The sequence below is a fragment of the Lichenostomus cassidix genome, chromosome 1Aa (assembly GCF_008360975.1).
Source record: "Lichenostomus cassidix isolate B80296 chromosome 1Aa, HeHo_3.0, whole genome shotgun sequence".
NCBI lineage: Eukaryota > Metazoa > Chordata > Aves > Passeriformes > Meliphagidae > Lichenostomus > Lichenostomus cassidix.
In genome coordinates, this window is record NC_139480.1 from 57,459,056 (window position 1) to 57,476,412 (window position 17,357).

The 17,357-nt window shown below is 38.9% G+C and overlaps 1 protein-coding gene across 1 annotated transcript in view; it reads right to left on the bottom strand.

Annotated features, from left to right (window-relative positions):
- The window catches only part of PIK3C2G (phosphatidylinositol-4-phosphate 3-kinase catalytic subunit type 2 gamma), a 218,246-nt gene that overhangs the window by 52,598 nt on the left and 148,291 nt on the right, over positions 1-17,357 (bottom strand). The window contains 2 exon segments of the mRNA XM_085049213.1: positions 4,067-4,176; positions 8,740-8,896. Of these exon segments, the coding sequence (XP_084905339.1) occupies positions 4,067-4,176; positions 8,740-8,896 (267 nt within the window).

Genomic DNA, 17,357 nt, shown 5'->3' on the forward strand with positions numbered 1-17,357 from the left:
CCTTCTCTTCCTTTGGGGCATATACACCACAATCTTTACAAACTGCTTGAAAACCTCTGAAATAAAGTTTAATGCTCTAATTTTGTTCATGACCTTTCAGATGCCACCAGCTTTCACTGTGCTTCACCTGTTTGGGAAGTTTTTGCTGAAATATCCACAGCCACCTGAGAAACAGGGATTGGCTAATCAGTTTGAGATCATTATCATGTTTTGAGAGGAGTTACTGTGGATTGTACAGCTTGGAAACTGCTGGCATTTGTGGTTTGGAGTGCATATGCTTGTCCCAGGCAATGACATGTACCTAAAAATGAGTCCATTAATAAGCAGAGACAGTAGCTGACCCAAGCAGCACCCTTCCCTGCCGCCAGTCAGGCTGCTGAAGATATGCAATGTGCTCCTGTGGTAATTGTTAGATCCACCCTGCATCTCTTATTCATGGGTTTCTATGAGTGGGTTAGATTGCACACTGCAGTCAATTCAAATCAACTCCATTCATTGCATTAGGCTAACTTTATGCTCTTAAAAACAATTTTAAATATACATCCCTGTGCAGGCATATTTGAAGACATCTGCAGAAAACCATAGAGGAAATTTATATCCAGAGATAAGATGGGTTTCCAGTTTCTGATAAAATGTGTTGTCAGGGGAAGAGGAAAGGAGGGAGGGGTAAGGATCAAATTGAGTTTCAAGGATCAAACTGAGTTCAGGGCAGATGCTGGAGAGACAACGATGTTTCACTTGGCACTATGTGCACAGGACTGACAAGGAGACAGAGAAATTCTTGTTTAACTCTCAATTGGTGCATTGTTTATCCACGATGTGAGGGTGTGACTTTCCAGAAGGCTTTAAGCTTCGAGGCTTAATGCTGCTGCTCATCAGCTCATAACAAGGAACTGACCCCATGTGAGAAGAACGGCACACAAATGAGACCACAGACTGTTGTGTATGACTTAAATCAAGAATGAGACCAAAGGAATTCAGTAAAACACAGAATGTTTTAAGAGCCTGAAAGAGGTCAGTACATTACAGTCCAAACTCCAGCACAATTGTTCTGCCAGCCAAAAAGGTGACAGCAAAGAACAAATTAACATTGTTTGGCCAGGAGGTTTTGTGACATCATTCATCATTTCATGTTGTTTTTAAACAACAGTAGGGCCAATGTCAGTGTTATTGCTGAAACCAGACGCAGAAAATTGCTAAAAGCAACCCATTTCTACAGAGATACAAGGAAATATTTTTCTCCTATTTCCACTAGCAGAAGATTGGGATTTTCAGTACATACAATATGTGATTGAATCTGAAAGATTACAATAACTACCTTGGACTTAGAACAAGAAACAACTTTCTGTTGGCAATGTTTAACATTCCAATGACCACACTCCTTGTACAGAAAAGAACTTTTAAAAATCAGTGAAGTGGTTTTGGAAACAATTATGGAGAAAAAGGAGCTACAAATTGCAAGGGATTTGAAAACTGCTAGAAGTTGTGCTAATAATCAGACCTTCCAATTTCCTTGTCTTTCTAAGGGCAACTTGAAAAGTAAATACAGGAATAAGCTACGGATTGACCATGAAAAGTATGCAATTGCATTTTTTCTCATACCAATATTTTGTATAACAAGGAGATGAAGAATAAAGATGATGTAGGTAACACAAAGCTCACAAAAATCTCAATACATTAACCTTCCTAAGGCCAGGTTGGAAAGTGTTTTTACAGAGGGACACTTTCTTCATGGATCTGGGTATCAGGCTATCCCAAGGTCTTTATTTTGAAAAGTGCCTGGATACAATTTCTGGAAGTTAAATGCCTACTAGACGTGAGGTCTGATATTCTGCCCATGTTCAAACATGTTGAAATGTTAATACATTTTTTGAATTAACACAAATAATGTTCAAATGAATAGAAATTAGAATAAAGAAGAAAAAAGCTCCAAGAGAAATTAAATCCATGGAAATTCACGAGCTAATATAAAGGGATTTTCTTCTGGCAAATGAGCATATATAATACAAACATATCCTAAGAATATGAATGAATAAAATATGAATTCTAGCAATATCTGTCATTTCAGTATGATGTAATGATCTATATGGACAATAACAAACCTTCAGCATTCTAAAGGAAATTGGAACAATAGCTCTAGAGTTCACAGAATGCATTTTAGCAGAAAATGCAGTTTCAAATAAGAACAGAGCCCACAGCACAACTACTTTCTTGGTGTGCAGGAACTGAGTGGAATTTCCACTCTGACAACCTTCATTTCCTTAACACCATCCCTAAGAGGAAATCTAAGTGGAAGAAGGATGTGTTGGCCACTGAGTCCCTCTCTCTGAGCTGAAGAGGAATTCCTAAGCCTACCTACCAGGCAACAAGGCACACCAGCTCTTCTTCCAAAACACTGTTGGGCTTATTTCACATGCTTTGGCTGAGGCAGAATGCAGGCGGATTCCCACTCTGCAGTCTCTAACCCTCAAAAGAAAGAGTGTGGAGATACAGCTCTGTCCTGAACCAAGTCTTCATCCTTAGTCTGCCAGCTAGGCAAGGCTGCAATGATGCCAACCCTAACCATAACTGACCCAACAGAAAACTGATCATTTCCACCTCCAGATGGGCACCAGCTCTGAGTTTTCCATCACACTAATGAAATTTTCGCATTGAAGCTCCAGGTTTTCCTTCTTGTTATGTATATCCCAGCCCTTTTCCACTAGCTAAATGAACTGGGGTTTTTTATCCACAAGAGAGAGACACATGCACCCAAACTATTTGACAGAATCAAGACTTTTAAAATTTAATTAGAAACTGCATGTTTCCTATTTGAAGTGGAAATATAAGTCTGTAATTTGGGAATATGTGAAAATTTAAAGGAAAGGATAAGGTAGGAGCTGATGGTAAGTGTGAAGCTGTAATTAAATTTTAAAATATAACAATCTTGCTAAGGGGCAAGAGTGAAAGCATATGAAAAAAACAAGTGTTACAGGAGAAGGAAATCAGTGCTATGCTGTGTGTAAAGTCATGGAACAATAGTTTTGTTTGACAAGTTCTTCTCTTTTTTTCAACAAAAGGTCACCCTTAAAATCTCTAGGTCTCTGTCCCAGCCTTCTTCAAACTTGCTGCCTTGTTTTTCTCAGATTGTAGCAGATTCTAGTACAGGGAAAAGAGATATATAAACTGCACAATTTTAACTTCCCAAAACCTTCATAAGGTCAGATGGGTGTGGGTTGCTTTGCATGTGCCCAATTCATAGACCTTGGAAAATGATGGTGCTGCTCAGGGCAGGCTCTAACAGGGAGATTTGGTCTCATGCTGTGCCTAGAATTGGAAAGTGGGCTTCCAAATCCAGACAAGTCTCCACTCATTCCATCTACACCATCATCACGTCAACAGCTGGAATTATATATAATACAGACCTGACCTGACCTGAAAGATCAGGACTGGCGGCTTTAGACTGATTTTATGTACATCAGCTGCAGCTCCTCATCATTGATCCCTGGTTATTATCACAAACAGGTGGAAGGTTTCATTGTACCTATATTCACACACAAGGCTTTTCTGCGATAGATCGCTGTAATGTTTAAAAGCAAGAATCAGCACTGTTTTGCAGATGGAGAGTCTGTGGCTAGCTGAAGGAAAGCAACTTCTCTGAGGCAACACAGAAGGTCAAAAGAAGAAGAGAAAAAGGAGTAAAATGTAGAAATTGAAGGTTCTCACTAAAACCATTAACAAATGGAACCTCTTTATGCAGTCCAAATCTATTTGCATGTAGCTGCTGCATTTAAAAGCAGAGAAAAAACCTGGCTGGATACAAATCAGGATGGTTTCACCATGAAAGCCTAAGAAATCTCCAGGAGCTGTGTGACTTGTTACAAGTGTACCACAAATGCACAACTGCTTCTTCCAGAAATTTGAGGAAATTGGTTATAACATGCATAAGGGATGACTTTTAGAAAGTAAACATGTGAGGACAAATTATTCTTTTGTGTAATTTCCCTGATTACAGCTTCTTAACATAAGAGAAAAATTGCTTCATGCCTGAAGAAGATAAACTTTCTAGACTGTATTCTGTTTTTACCTTGTAAAGTAGCTTGTAGCCTGGAGATCTGAGTCCTGAGGACGGAGGTTATCATATATGTATTTCAGATCCTGGATGCTGCCTAGCTCGGGCAATCCTGCACATAACATCTAAAAGCAAAGAAATATTAGATCATTAGTCCACTATTCTATTGAAAAGAAATTTAAATGAAATGGGCCTAAGCAAGAGAAGAAAGGTTTTACACCAAAACATCTTCTTGTAAAACAGTTTTGCTGATCTGAAAAGTGGTTCTGATGCTAGACCAATGCCTGGAATAATAAAATGAATACATTGCATTGTAAAACTTCACACTGAGGAACCTGAAAGAATGTGCCTGAGTCAGAATCAACGATCCATTTTAGTTATTTATTTTTCTTCAGCTATCATAACCTCAAGGTGTGCATTGTTAAGGCTCCTTCACAGCCTTCTAATGGTGGTAAAGGGAAGGTGACCAAATTCAGCCACCTGAACAACAGTAACCACATTTTTGCTATGCTCACAGTGTCGCCTTAGCCCTAATTCAATTTAGCGCAACACCACTCCCTCATTTATAACTCCTGATTCCACCATCGCTGCTCTGGACTCCTCCTGCAAAGAGATCATAGATTCACTCCCTTTACAGTCAGAGGAGGAGAAAGCTTCTTCAGACATTGATTCATGGCAGGAGCCCAGAGGTGGGCAGTGAGAACTCCCCTCTGGAGAAAGTATCATTCTCCATTGATGAGGGACAGAACTGCTCTAGTTAGTTGGCCAGATTAGATTAAAAAAACAAATGATGCCAATATTCCCCTTGCAAAGTAAAAATTTGAGGAGATTAGACAGCTGAATGTGTCTAATTGCCCATACAGCTCTCTCCAGGCATTTTCAAATGTCAACAACAACAATAACATTCACTCATTTCAAAACCTACTGATTGTTCTTAACAATCACAGCAAGTTGGGAGTGATGCTTTTTTTGTGTGTCTAATGTAATGGAGAATACATCAGTCCTTCACATTGCTCAGAAGGAAAAGTATCTGAATTTGCAGTTACTGCTGTGTATTCTTCATTGATATTTATGTCTAGCTCAGACAGAAAGACCCACTGAGTTTTTCAAGTAACAGAAAAGAAAAAAGGAAGCACTGATTTTATTTTAAGGTTATTCCTTCAAACATTCTCAATATTTGTACTTTTTTTTGCATTATGATGAAAATCTTGCTCAGCCCCATTCTAAGCTACCACTGGACATTTAGATTGCTGTCTCCACAGAGTTTTGGCTGGCAAGGAACAGAGAGGCAGAAAGTCCAGTGAGGTGAATTTAAGATGATTGACAGCAGGGACAATAACAATATTCAGCAGTGAAGGACACACAGCGTTATTTATCAATGTAGCTTCAACCCATTTATAAAAGATGATAACTCCTGCCCCCTTTAAATAAAATTAAAAAAAAAAAAGCTAGCTGCTTAGGAAAATTAAGCTCCTTGCCCTTCACTAGAAAAGGGAATGATACGAGATATAATCACAATCTTAATGCAACTAAAAGCCAAGATTTTTTAAAGTTTTCTGCACTATTAAAGGTGGAAAACCATTTGTTGAAGCAAAAAAACCCAGCCAGAAAAGAAAATCTTTACCTGGCTGCAGGGGGATCCTAGAGGCTTGTTATCCTCCTTCACCCCTTTTGCTCCATACAGCATATTTTTTATGTTCCTAGTTCCCTGACGGAGGAGGCATCTCAACACTGTGGCTACTGATACTGGATGTTAATTAGACAAGACGTGGAACAATTGTCATGAAAACAACTCCAGGTCCCATCAGGCAACTCAAATGTCACTTGGATGCCTAAGTTCAAGTGCGTGCATTGCTCCTTTTGTTTGGCCACCCATATGGCTTGACCTACCCCACTTGGCCCTCCCAGACCTCCTGACCCACTGAGTGGAGCTCGCTACACTCTCCTCAGGCCTGGACTCAGAGCTGACCCATGATGCTCAGCACACCATCCCATGGAAGAGGAATAGTCCTGGCATTTCCATTGGTTAGACCTCCAAAAGGGAGGCATTTCTTGAATCTCTTTTCCCAACTGTTGTTTCTGAATTTAGAAGGGGTAAAATGATTTTTATGGGGACACAGTATTTCTGAGTTTAGTTCTGTTCTATCCAGGTGCAGGTTTCCTGTTTTATACTATCAAGTTGATCTGTTTCTGATCACAGTGGAGGCACGTAGATAAATTACTGTCATCTCTAAGTCTCTTTTAATAACTTTCGACATGATAAAATCTTTATAACAATAATGGAGTGTGCATTTCTTCAAACTAGTCAGAAGGTGTTTGTGTCCTGCCATCACCCTATTTATAATTGTTCACATAAAATCTTTACTGAGAACAAAACTGATGAACTACAGACGTTTACACAGATGAACTCTGCCAGCAGAATCTCAGGTCTCCCACAGATGTTTCTGCTTTTCAAAGTGATGGAAACTTCATGGATTATTTCTTACTCCCAGTAGCAAACATCTGTACAGCTTTACAAACATGCTGCTCACAACCAAGAAATAACATTAATTCCAAAACTAGGCCAAAAATCCCTCAATTTGTTATAATCAGGTTTGCTAGAAACTACTAATTGTTGCTGATCAGCCAGGGTGCAGTTTACTACTCCTGTAAACTACTCTGTTTTTTAGAAATAGTCTTATTGCTAATTTTTTTTAACCATGCTTTACAAATAGCATCTGAGAAAATAGAATGTGGGAGTAGAATTAATGATACAGATTCCCATACAGTGAAAGAAATCTTAGACTATCAAATATGCAGTGGTTAGTTAACCTTATCCCTGCATGATAATGTCTGAAATTCTGTACGCAAATTAATTCAAAGTGGAATTTCACAGCCTATTTTTTTTTTCCACAAATAACCCATGGAACTAAAACATTTTGACATTTACCGATTCTGACCAACACCCCACTTCAAGTGCAGAAACAGACTCACCCTTCCAAGCATTATTGGCAAAAGCCAGGTGTTTCCAAACTGGGCTTCTCTAATTCCTTTTTCTATGAAGAGCTCATTGATGGGGTATGAGTATGCTACTAGTTATTTTTCAATTACAAACTGCAACACAACTGACTGAGCTGCAGCCTACTGACAAATATTAAGACATGTCTGGATGCTGACTTTTAGCTCATCTCCATTACATCTGCTACAAGATCAGCAGAAACAAAAGGTGCAGCATGTCCTGAATATAGACAAACCTGAGCTATATCCAGGCAGAGATAGCTGGTTATTTCAGAGCTCCTGCCAGGAGCATTTTCCTAACACACTCTCTCTATTACCCCAGAGTAATCAAACATCATTATCTCTGCTGCTTGCCAAAAGAGGGACTGCTCTGGGGACAAGGAGACAGGCAGAAGAAGGGGCTTTATTTGCACCATGCAGTTTTAGGCAACCTTTTCAGAAATTCAGGGATTACTGCTGTGGATGGGAGAACAAGGGTACTCCTGAGTTCTCCAGAGGCTCTTTAACTTGGATAGGATCTCCTACAACTTCACTGTACTACTTCCAGTAGTGGAATTGGTAGTAATTCTATGATGGAATTAATTGGTAGTAATTCCATAATGGTAGTAATTCTATAAAATTGCGCTTTATGATGGGAATCTGCTTTGTTGCACCTTTATGACTACTTAGCAGCAAGGTTAAGAGATCTGGAGCAATCCTTCCTGCTCCATATTAGGGATTCTCTCACTGAGTCACTGCATGAGAATCCACAGACAAGATGGAAGAGGCACAATGAGAGATTCCTTCCATTTCTCTCACCCTCCCCCATTGTATAAATTGGAGATGATAAAGTAGTGTTTTCAGAGCAACTTTTTGGCTGTACCCCAGTCTCAGGAGGAGTTCTTTTTATAAGGCCATGTAGAATTTTTCATGCACAGACCAGTGCCCTAGGTCATGGGGCCCCGCATATAAATTTTGGATTGATATCTTAGCCAAGCATTTTAGCAAATATTAGTTAATGTAATATTCTTATTGTACCCATGAAGGGGAAAATCATTACCCTTTCACAAGCAAGTAAATAGAGGCATAAATCAGATACGGAATTTGCCACAGCACATGAATCAGTAGGAATACTAAAGGATAAAAACTCCTAGAGGTCTTAAAAACCTATACAAAAGAATTTTTAAACCCGTGTCAATATGGGCAGTGCTTCTTCTTTCCTGTGTTTGCTGTCCTAATAAGGGACTGTGCAAATGTGCGAACCCTGCCATTCTAATGGCATCGTTGTAGTGCAGAGCTGCTAAGTACTGAGAAATCCCCCACCCAGTGAAATGTTTAGCTTACTTTGTCCTGTAACCACGAGCAGGAATGGTAAATGATTTCTCCTAGACCTAGAAAAAGGGCTGAGTGAAATTCCTGAATGTGAAACTTTTACCTAGCTTCTTTTGCAGTTTTCTGTTATTTTTTAAAAGTTAATGCATTATAAAATGGAAAAAAAACCAAGCAGCTTAGCTTTCCTTTTCCCAGAAATTAGTATGGAAAGTGGACAGCTTCTTTGCACAAGAAGTGCAGCACCAGCATTTTCAGCTGTGCACCTGATACCTCCACAAATCACAGTGCTAGTAGAGGCAGAAGAGAAGTGGTAAAAGGGAAGAGAACCCCGGAGAAAATTAATATTTTTGTTTCATCGTTGAGCATCGTTTCATCATTACCATCTCTAGCAGGTTCAGGAGTAGCTGGCTCTGTTTCCTGACTATGTTATAAGCTCGACAACAAAGCTCCACAAATTCCTGAAAACGCTGTGGGTTTTTTCCGCCCTCTGTTATGAAATACTCCATTTCTGATGTGAAGATGAAGGGAGCTCGGTCCCTGGAAAAGGGAACAATTATATGAGAAATTTCACCAAAAATAGTTAATCGTGCAAGACTGTTAATATTTGTAACTCATTATCCATATTTGTGTTTTCCAGTATTACCTTCCTCATTATTTAATTTCTCCCTTTCTTGGTGTAGAAACCTCTTGCTCTGTCTGGTGTCACTGACTAATTGGTTTTACAGAGAGACAGGTTTTACAGAAAGAGCTTCCTAGTGAGAAATTCAACAACTGAACAAGTTTTTTCTTCTGGCTCCTCTTTGCTTTGCTTTTTAAACTCTCATTGCTTCAATTTCTTGACTCCAGCCTGAAAGTGAATCTGGAAACAAGTTCTCTCTTGGTATTGAAATATTTAAAAATTGTTCTCAAAGAGGGTGGGTTATAAATATTGACTCCCTACTAGGCAAAAACAGAATTTAAGAAAAAACCCTACATCTCTACAATCCAACAACAACAACAAAAAAACCCCAAGGTATGATGCTGTCATGAAATATATATATAATCCATTCTGAAGAGGTGTTTCTGACTCAAGTTAAAACAGAATATAAATACATTATCTTGTTTTCTGTACAGTTACTCTGTATGCAACCTTGGGTAAATAAGATAGAGAATCTGACAACATGGGTTGCCTTTTTTTCTTATCACTAACATAGTTTGTGGCTATGGCATGCTATTACAGAAGAAAACATATTAGCCAGGCTTCTCCTAACAATCCTATAATTTCATAGTTTCAGCATAGCCTGATAAACCGCATTATCACACAGAAAAACTTACTGCAGTGATTTGCTCATCACAACTGTGTACATAGAGCAATGTAAACAGATTAGAGGGCTCTATTCCAAGGCAATATACATTGTGTGTTAACCCTTAATTCAAAATAAATTTAAATAAACTCAGTATTCTTGGTAAGTTCAAATGCAGAATCTAATTTGGGGATGTCTATTTCTTGCTAAAACCTCAAGAATGGGCTGAGTCAACCCATTGCTTCCTGGTGCATTCATAAATGAGCTAGATGAGCTTTTCTAGGAGTTTTCTTTATCTTCCCATAAACGTGCCTGCTTTATGTTACTGGAGAAAGAAAAACAAGTTCTCATGAGATTATAGGCTACAGCTGGAAGTTTTAGTCACAACAAATGTTGAGGTGGCCTTCCCACTATTACATCTAGAAACACTTCCATGACAGCTAATTTTGAATACAGACCTCCCATGGTTGTCATTGACCTGGAAGCAGTCCAGGCCACTAGGATGGTTTTTAAAAAGAATAGATTGTTCAATTTCAGCAAGGTAGTACTAGGCATGATGGAGGTCCACAATAGTAATTCTTTCTTTCCACATTTTTCAAGATGGGAGCTCACAGTGTGAGGGTTATATTAAAGTGTGACTGTTACACAGTTATTGTGTAGTTTTGTGCTGTGGATCTCAAAGAATTAGAAACCTGTGTCTATTACTGATTTCTGAGAGTTCATATTGTCCCAGAACCTTCTTTCATTCATGCATTCATTTGTATTTTAGCTTATTTTTTGTTTATCAGTGGTATTTAAAATAGACATTAGGTATTAAATAAATTGATACAATTAGAAAAATTAAATTCAATTTATTGAAGCCCATAGGAAAGAGAGTGAGATCTAGAAAATTTGCAACATTAATGTCTTCAAGGATATGCAGACAGAAACCAACCTAAATCCTGATTTGAAGTGGTTTAGCATCTCAAGAATGTCTAAAACTCAAATTTGTCTTGGGTTAAAATATTCTGAGTCAAAACTACCACTGGAAATATGATGCCTTTTGTTCAAAAGGCATATTTGATTTCTGATGTCCAACTTCATCAAGAGACACAATTACACTATGAAAACACAGCCCTTTCTGAGCTAGTCCAAGTCTCCCACATTGAGCTACTTGAGCTGCAAATAGATACTGCAATCAGAAATTACTTTGCTAGAAGAAATATGGTGTTTAACATTGCTGGGTTGGGCTGTGGGCCAACTTCCCCATCATGTAATGACTGCAACATTAGTCAATTCCCTTACTGTTGTCACTAAAGGGTCCATGTGAACACATAACTGATATTTTAGTATCTACATTATTCATAGATTAATTTTACTTGTAAGATGACTGAAAGCAGTTTTACAAGGTTCCTTAATTTCTCAGTAGCTTTTGTGAATATGTTCTAAAGTCTTAGGCCCGTCCTCCCTTGTGAACCTGCAAAAATATTATGTAGGAATTTGATTTCTCTAGTTTTGCTTAAGACCTTTTGTTATGAGAGCCTCTTCCATGAGGTAACTCCTGCAACCCCTGGATGCTGAAGCTCCAGTAAATAAGCTGGCTGTTCACAAAAGGAACCCATTGCAATGTAAATTTAAAAAAAAATTTAAGAAACAACTCACATAAAACCAACTTAAAATATGGGAAACAAAACCCACTAGAAAGGACAACACAGTAATTTCTCACAATAGTACTATAAAATGAAGTTTCAGTGGGAGAAGATGCTTACTCACTGTGGTGGTTTTGATTGGCCCATACATCAGCAAGATATCTTTAACATCTAAGAGAAATTTAAACCCCTCAGAAGCTGTTGTAGTAGGCCTGAGGAAGTGCCTGAGGGGTGGGGAGTGGCACAAAGATGGCTCCTGTGTGTCCTGAGTAAAAGTTCTAGAAGTTTTCCACCAAGTCCAATCTCTGATGGCTCTGAAAGTGATAGACATGCTGCCGGCCAAGTTTGGGCCAATTGGAGGTGTTAGTTATACCTCTGTGAAAACATATTTAAGAAAAAATCAAAACAAGGTAGTCACGCACTTCTTTGTAGTTAGAGGAGGAGGAGGTAAAAATATATGAAGGGAAAACAACATGGAGACACCAAGGTCAGTGAAGAAGGTGGGGGAGGAGGTGCTCCAGGTGCCGGAGCTGAAAACCCTCTGCTAGCCATGGTGAAGACCATGGCGGGAGCAGGAGGTCCCCCTGCAACCCATGGAGTCCACAAGAATGCAGAAGTTCACCCACAGCCCACACCAGAGGAGCAGGTGAATGCCTGGAAGAAGCTGTGATCCAGTGGGAGTCTCATCTAAGAGTTAAAACTGTAAAGGCCTTGCAAAGGAGAGAAAGGCCTTGCTCCTGGCATGGAAGCAGCCCGGCCTCAGCTCAGGAGAGTCTGCACAGCACTGTATGGACAAAGAGACTCATGTTGCAGCAGAATTCGAGCGGGATGTTGCTCATGAGATTGGACCCATGCCAAAGAAGTTCCCAGAGGACTGTCTCTCATGGGAGGGTAGCGAGTAGTAGTACATGGCTAAGTAGAAGACTCCTCTCCCTGATAGACTGACCAGAGAACAAACCCCTTACCCTGCCCCTGCCCATGCTGGTGGTTTGGAAAGAGGGAAGGGGGGTGAGCGGAGAGACTGCTTCTTAAGAGAGAGGGGGTGAGAGTGGAGAAATTGTCAAGAGAGAGAGAAATGTAAGTAGAAATAAAGAGTATTTGTGGTAGAAGAATAGTGGTGATGAATAGTTTTATAGACCTGCTCTATGGACTGAAAAATATCCCATGCCCTGCCCCCCTACCCGAGCTGTTGGTTAGAAAGGGGGAGCGGGGGTGAGTAGAAAATGCTGTCTTAAGAGGGAGGGGGTGAGTAAACAAAATGGTGTATGAAAAGCTTATTTTTACCTCTCATTTATTCTCCAACTCTGTTAGTAATTAAATCACTTTGGAACTTTAAGTTTGGAGCCTGTCTGCCCTTTTCTTTTGTGCATCCTCCTACTAGTGTCCTATCTAATTTAACTTCTGAGATTAGTGTTTATTTTTACAGGTTTTTTTCTTCCCCTCTCCTGCACATCTTCAGCAAGAGAGAGAAGAAGTGCCTGGTATTTAGTCAAGGTCAAACCCCAACACTCACTGAACAGAATATAAAGGATTCTGAAAAACCAGTTGACAGGGTGAATGTCTGTGCATAGATGTAAAATGTTCCTTGCTGCTTTCACCAGCTCATTTGGAAAATAGGAATGTAGAAGGGATAGTCTAAAAATTGCTCCAGCAAAATTACAAACAGCTGAGTCCAGTTACCATTCATCATGATGGGAAAATTTACATCAGTAAACAATAGAGGCTGTTTTAGTCTACAGAAAGAGAAAAGCAATGCATGCCCTGTTGTTGCACATGAACCTCACCCTGGTACCCAGGCTGCATTTCTGTATTTAAACCAGGACATCTCTAACAGGCAGCCTTCCCTGTGGCAGACAGCCAAGATCACATTGCAGTATGGCGTTTATTCAGAAGATGACCAGTGCATCCAAAGACCTGGTAAGAACTGCATTCATTTGAACCTGTATCTATTGTACAGCTTGCTCACATGATCTTATCTAAAAGTTACAAACATTAAATACTTCTTACCCCAAGACATGCCCTCAGGATCACAGCTAAGGCCTACAATGGTTTCTATACATAAGATGTTTGATGACCAATGACTGTGTAACAAGACAAGAGCCTCTTGGCCTAAAACTTGCTGCCTCCATCAAATTAAAGACATGAGTGGCATCACTTTAGAAAAACTGATATGATGAAGTACTTTCAAGTAAAAGACTTTTACCATACCTCTGTAGACCAAAAGCCTTTTTTTTTATTTCTGGTGTGTTAAAGAAATAAGGAATTGAAGCGTTGTTGAATGACTCTACTGTGTAATTGTAATCTGCGGTACCATTATTTTTAGAAAAGAAAAGCTTCACTGAGAGAACTAGTGTGGCTTGAGACTGACCAAAGATGTACAGCCAATAAACCTCCCAAAATCATTAAGGCTACCTTATCACAGCTTGCCTACTCTTTTCTTTCCTTTTTTTTTCCCTCACTACAGCGCTACATGAGATTAATGAACCCTTTGGTTTTATAGTAGAAATCAGCCAAAAAGGCAATGCTCCTGTTTATGACAGAGTCTGATTGCAATCCTGGACTTTTAAGACTTTACTATGGACGTGACAAAAGACTTTATTCAAGCCATTCAGTGAGAAACAAGGCTAGTTTTATGGGGGGTTTAATTTTTTTCTTCTTCTTCTTTTTTTTTTTTTTTTTTAGCTTTTTTTTTTTTTAGCTTTTAGAGATTTAAGATTTTTATGGGAATGTGTTTTGCAGTGCCTCTGGAGATTATGAATGTTTGGATGATAAATCATGGGAGGGAAGAAAGAAAGGAAACCTCAAGCAAATGAAGAGATCATCATGCAAAAACAAACTTGGTCTGGGGTGATTGGAACATTTACTAGGACTTCACTGTGGGCTAGAATTATGCTGCATTCCTAGAAGACCAGTAAGAGCATCAGGATTTGTTGTCAAACACTAGATGTAAAATGTTTAACAAAGCTTGTAAGGTCAGCAATGGTTTTAGTTTTCCTACTCTGAATCTCACAGTACAGAACATTTAAGAATGATACATTGACTTCTTTTTATATTAAGTAGGAAAAGCATATGAGATAACCAATAACAAATGACCTTTGCTCTGATCCAGTCTAAACTCCCCAATAATGCACTTACGGAAAAGTTCAAGTCACACACATTAATGCAATGAGATCAAGACAGTTGTTGTCCAAGTTTTCATAAGGACAGTGTGTGAGAAACTGCACAGAATTCTTTGCAATTAAAAACCAGCTGCTCAGCAGCAAAAAACCACCATATTCCCTGACTGCTTTAAAAACATTTTGGCTGAGTCAAGAGTGATTAATAATATTCAGCATGACTATGTGGAATTTAGATGTATCCAACAAAATAGGGAAAGCTTTTAGGGAGAGCTTGACTGCTGACATCTTTTGCCACAAAAGCCAAAAGCTTATTGAAGAACGCAGAATAAATTAACATAAGTGCTTATTTCTCCAAAGCCAAGTGAAAATATTTAATCACAGTAATCATATACATCTGTAGATACAGTAAAAAATCATAAGCAGTGGCAGTGCTTTATATATTAAATAATGAAACAGGGAACAAACACACACAGTTCATCTCCAATAGGCATAATGAATATATGCCTGGACCACAAGAGATACTCCATTTTTCTTCTTATCAGGATAAGAGCATAAACGTGCTTTTCAGATGCATATTTAGCCTATTCTCAATGATTTTTATGATACAGTTGTCCTCCAAACTCCCTATCAAATTTCTCTTCTAGGATGTCCCCTCACAGCACTTTTTTCCCTAATGCCTAATCTAACTCTTGCTGTGCTTTCATCTTATTAATTCTTGCTCTCTCCTAAGGGAACATGAAGATCCCATCTTCTTTACAGCAGTCTCGAAAGTATTTGCAGACTATTACTACTTCTTTCCTCAATCTTATGTAGACAACTGCTTCCACCTTTTCACACAAGTCTTGTATTTCAGATGTCCTATGATCTTAATTGCTTTTCTCTGGACTCCTTGTAATTTCTCTTGACTCCTTAGCTCCATCTTTCTAAAAGTAAAATGTTTAAAATATTCCGGGTGAAGTTTTTCCAGTATCACATGAAACAAAAGGATTGCTTCAAAAGTCAGGCTTTTCTAGTCAGTATCTTATCATCAACTCATCTTTGGCTGTGGTAAAACTCTCAGATCCCTGACTAACAAACTGCTAATCCAAACATTCATCATTACCAAAACCTTGTACGAAGGGCTGCTGGCAAAAAATGAACAAACATGTTCTCTATCCCATCATACTGGTTGGTAATGAAAATACTGAAAGATGCAATATATAAAGATGTTCCACTCAGTATTTATTAGCTCATACCTTGCCAAAACTTGAAACGTCACTAAACTAGAGTAAGTCAGCAGTGCCACCACGATGCTGGTGGCACTTGCATAGGAGGAGAGGCTGAGGAAGGAGGGCTTGTTTACCCAGGAGATGAAAGGTTTTCAAGAGGCCAAATGGGATTTTTTTGTATCTATAGGAAGCTCTAAAACAGATGGATCCAGACAAAAATAAGAAAGAAAACTGAAACAGCTGAATTTCTGACTTCACATAAGAAAAAAAAACAAAACAAAAAATCCTCATTATGAGGAAAAATAAATATTGAAACAGGTTGCCTTGGAAGATTATCCTGGGAAGTTTTAATATTTAGTTGGACACAGCCTTAGGTAAACTGGTCTGAATTTAGTGTTGACCTCATTCCTACAACACAGAAAGATTTCTGAATGCTCTGAGCATCCTTGGCTCAAGTAAGCTACATGTCCTGGACATTCAAAACTTGCATCTCATACTTTTTACCTACATTCTTTAACTAAATGACCAGGTCTATACCAGGTAGCATTGTTTTCACTCTATATTCTGCCATTTCTGCCGCTGTTTGAGATATCTACTGCAAAAAAAATTTTCAAACTACAAATCTAAAGTCTCATTTCTAATTAGTTTTAACCACAGTGTTTTTTATATTAACATCTACCTTTAGAGGCAGAAACATCAAACTAGAAAGAATGTGCTGAATTCTTTAGGTAGATGAGGTTAGTTCTTAAACTATTATGGTCTTATTTATTCATTAAGTTAGATCCTTTTATGTTTATCAAGCTTGCTAATATTATTTTTTACTATGACAGCCTTAATGTTAGCTTTTCACTAGAATCACTGTGTTGAACACACCCACTATTCTGATCAGCCACAAAAAAGCATTTCACACATTGGCCTGTCCTATTCTGAAATATTTATGTGTTTCTGTCAGTAATTGAATTGGTTGCATTGACATTTAATCATGTTTAATGGATATGGTGGAAAACAAGCTGTAATCCTCGCCTAAGCTAAGGGTCCTGGTTCATAATTCTGTTAACATTGAGTTTCCTCCTGTAAACTGAGTCAGAGTAGCTACTTATTTGTGCCCTTATTTGTGCCTTTGCCTGTCCAAAGTGCAAGGGAAGGTGACTTAACTAAAATCCCTTTCATTGTGGGCCATTTGAAGTTAGCGAGTGGGTAAATCACGGAGATTTGATCACACTTGGTCCCAAAGTCTTCTGTTCTGACAGTATAGGGACTGATGACAGCTGAGCTTAGACATGTCCACAGTTCCTAGGACAGACCCAGTATTTGCAGGGTGCTGCCACAGGGACTCATCTGGAACTCTTCCACGGAACAAGGAAATTGGCAAGACTCATCATGGGAAAACAGAAACAAGTTGGAGGCACCTCTTGATGAATTTCAGTCTGGCTGCAGCACCCAGTCTCTGCTGTGATCTCTAGTTCTGCTGCAGACTGAGCATAGAATTTATTCACTTATGTCACAGAATTTCCTCCATTACTTGCATTTAGCTGATGGTGTACTTTGGAAGATTACTAAAAAGATCCTACCTGAAAGAAGATCTACTCTGCTTTAAGAACATACTTGTTTCGAATAGTTTCAGACATCATCCTGGTGCAACCATTGACTGGTTAGGAAGGACCACTGTGTCCAGCTACGGCCCCTTCCGAGCTGAGCTAGGCTCCCCTGTTCACACAATCACAGATAAAGCAGCCTGCATTCAGTCACCAGCAACCATA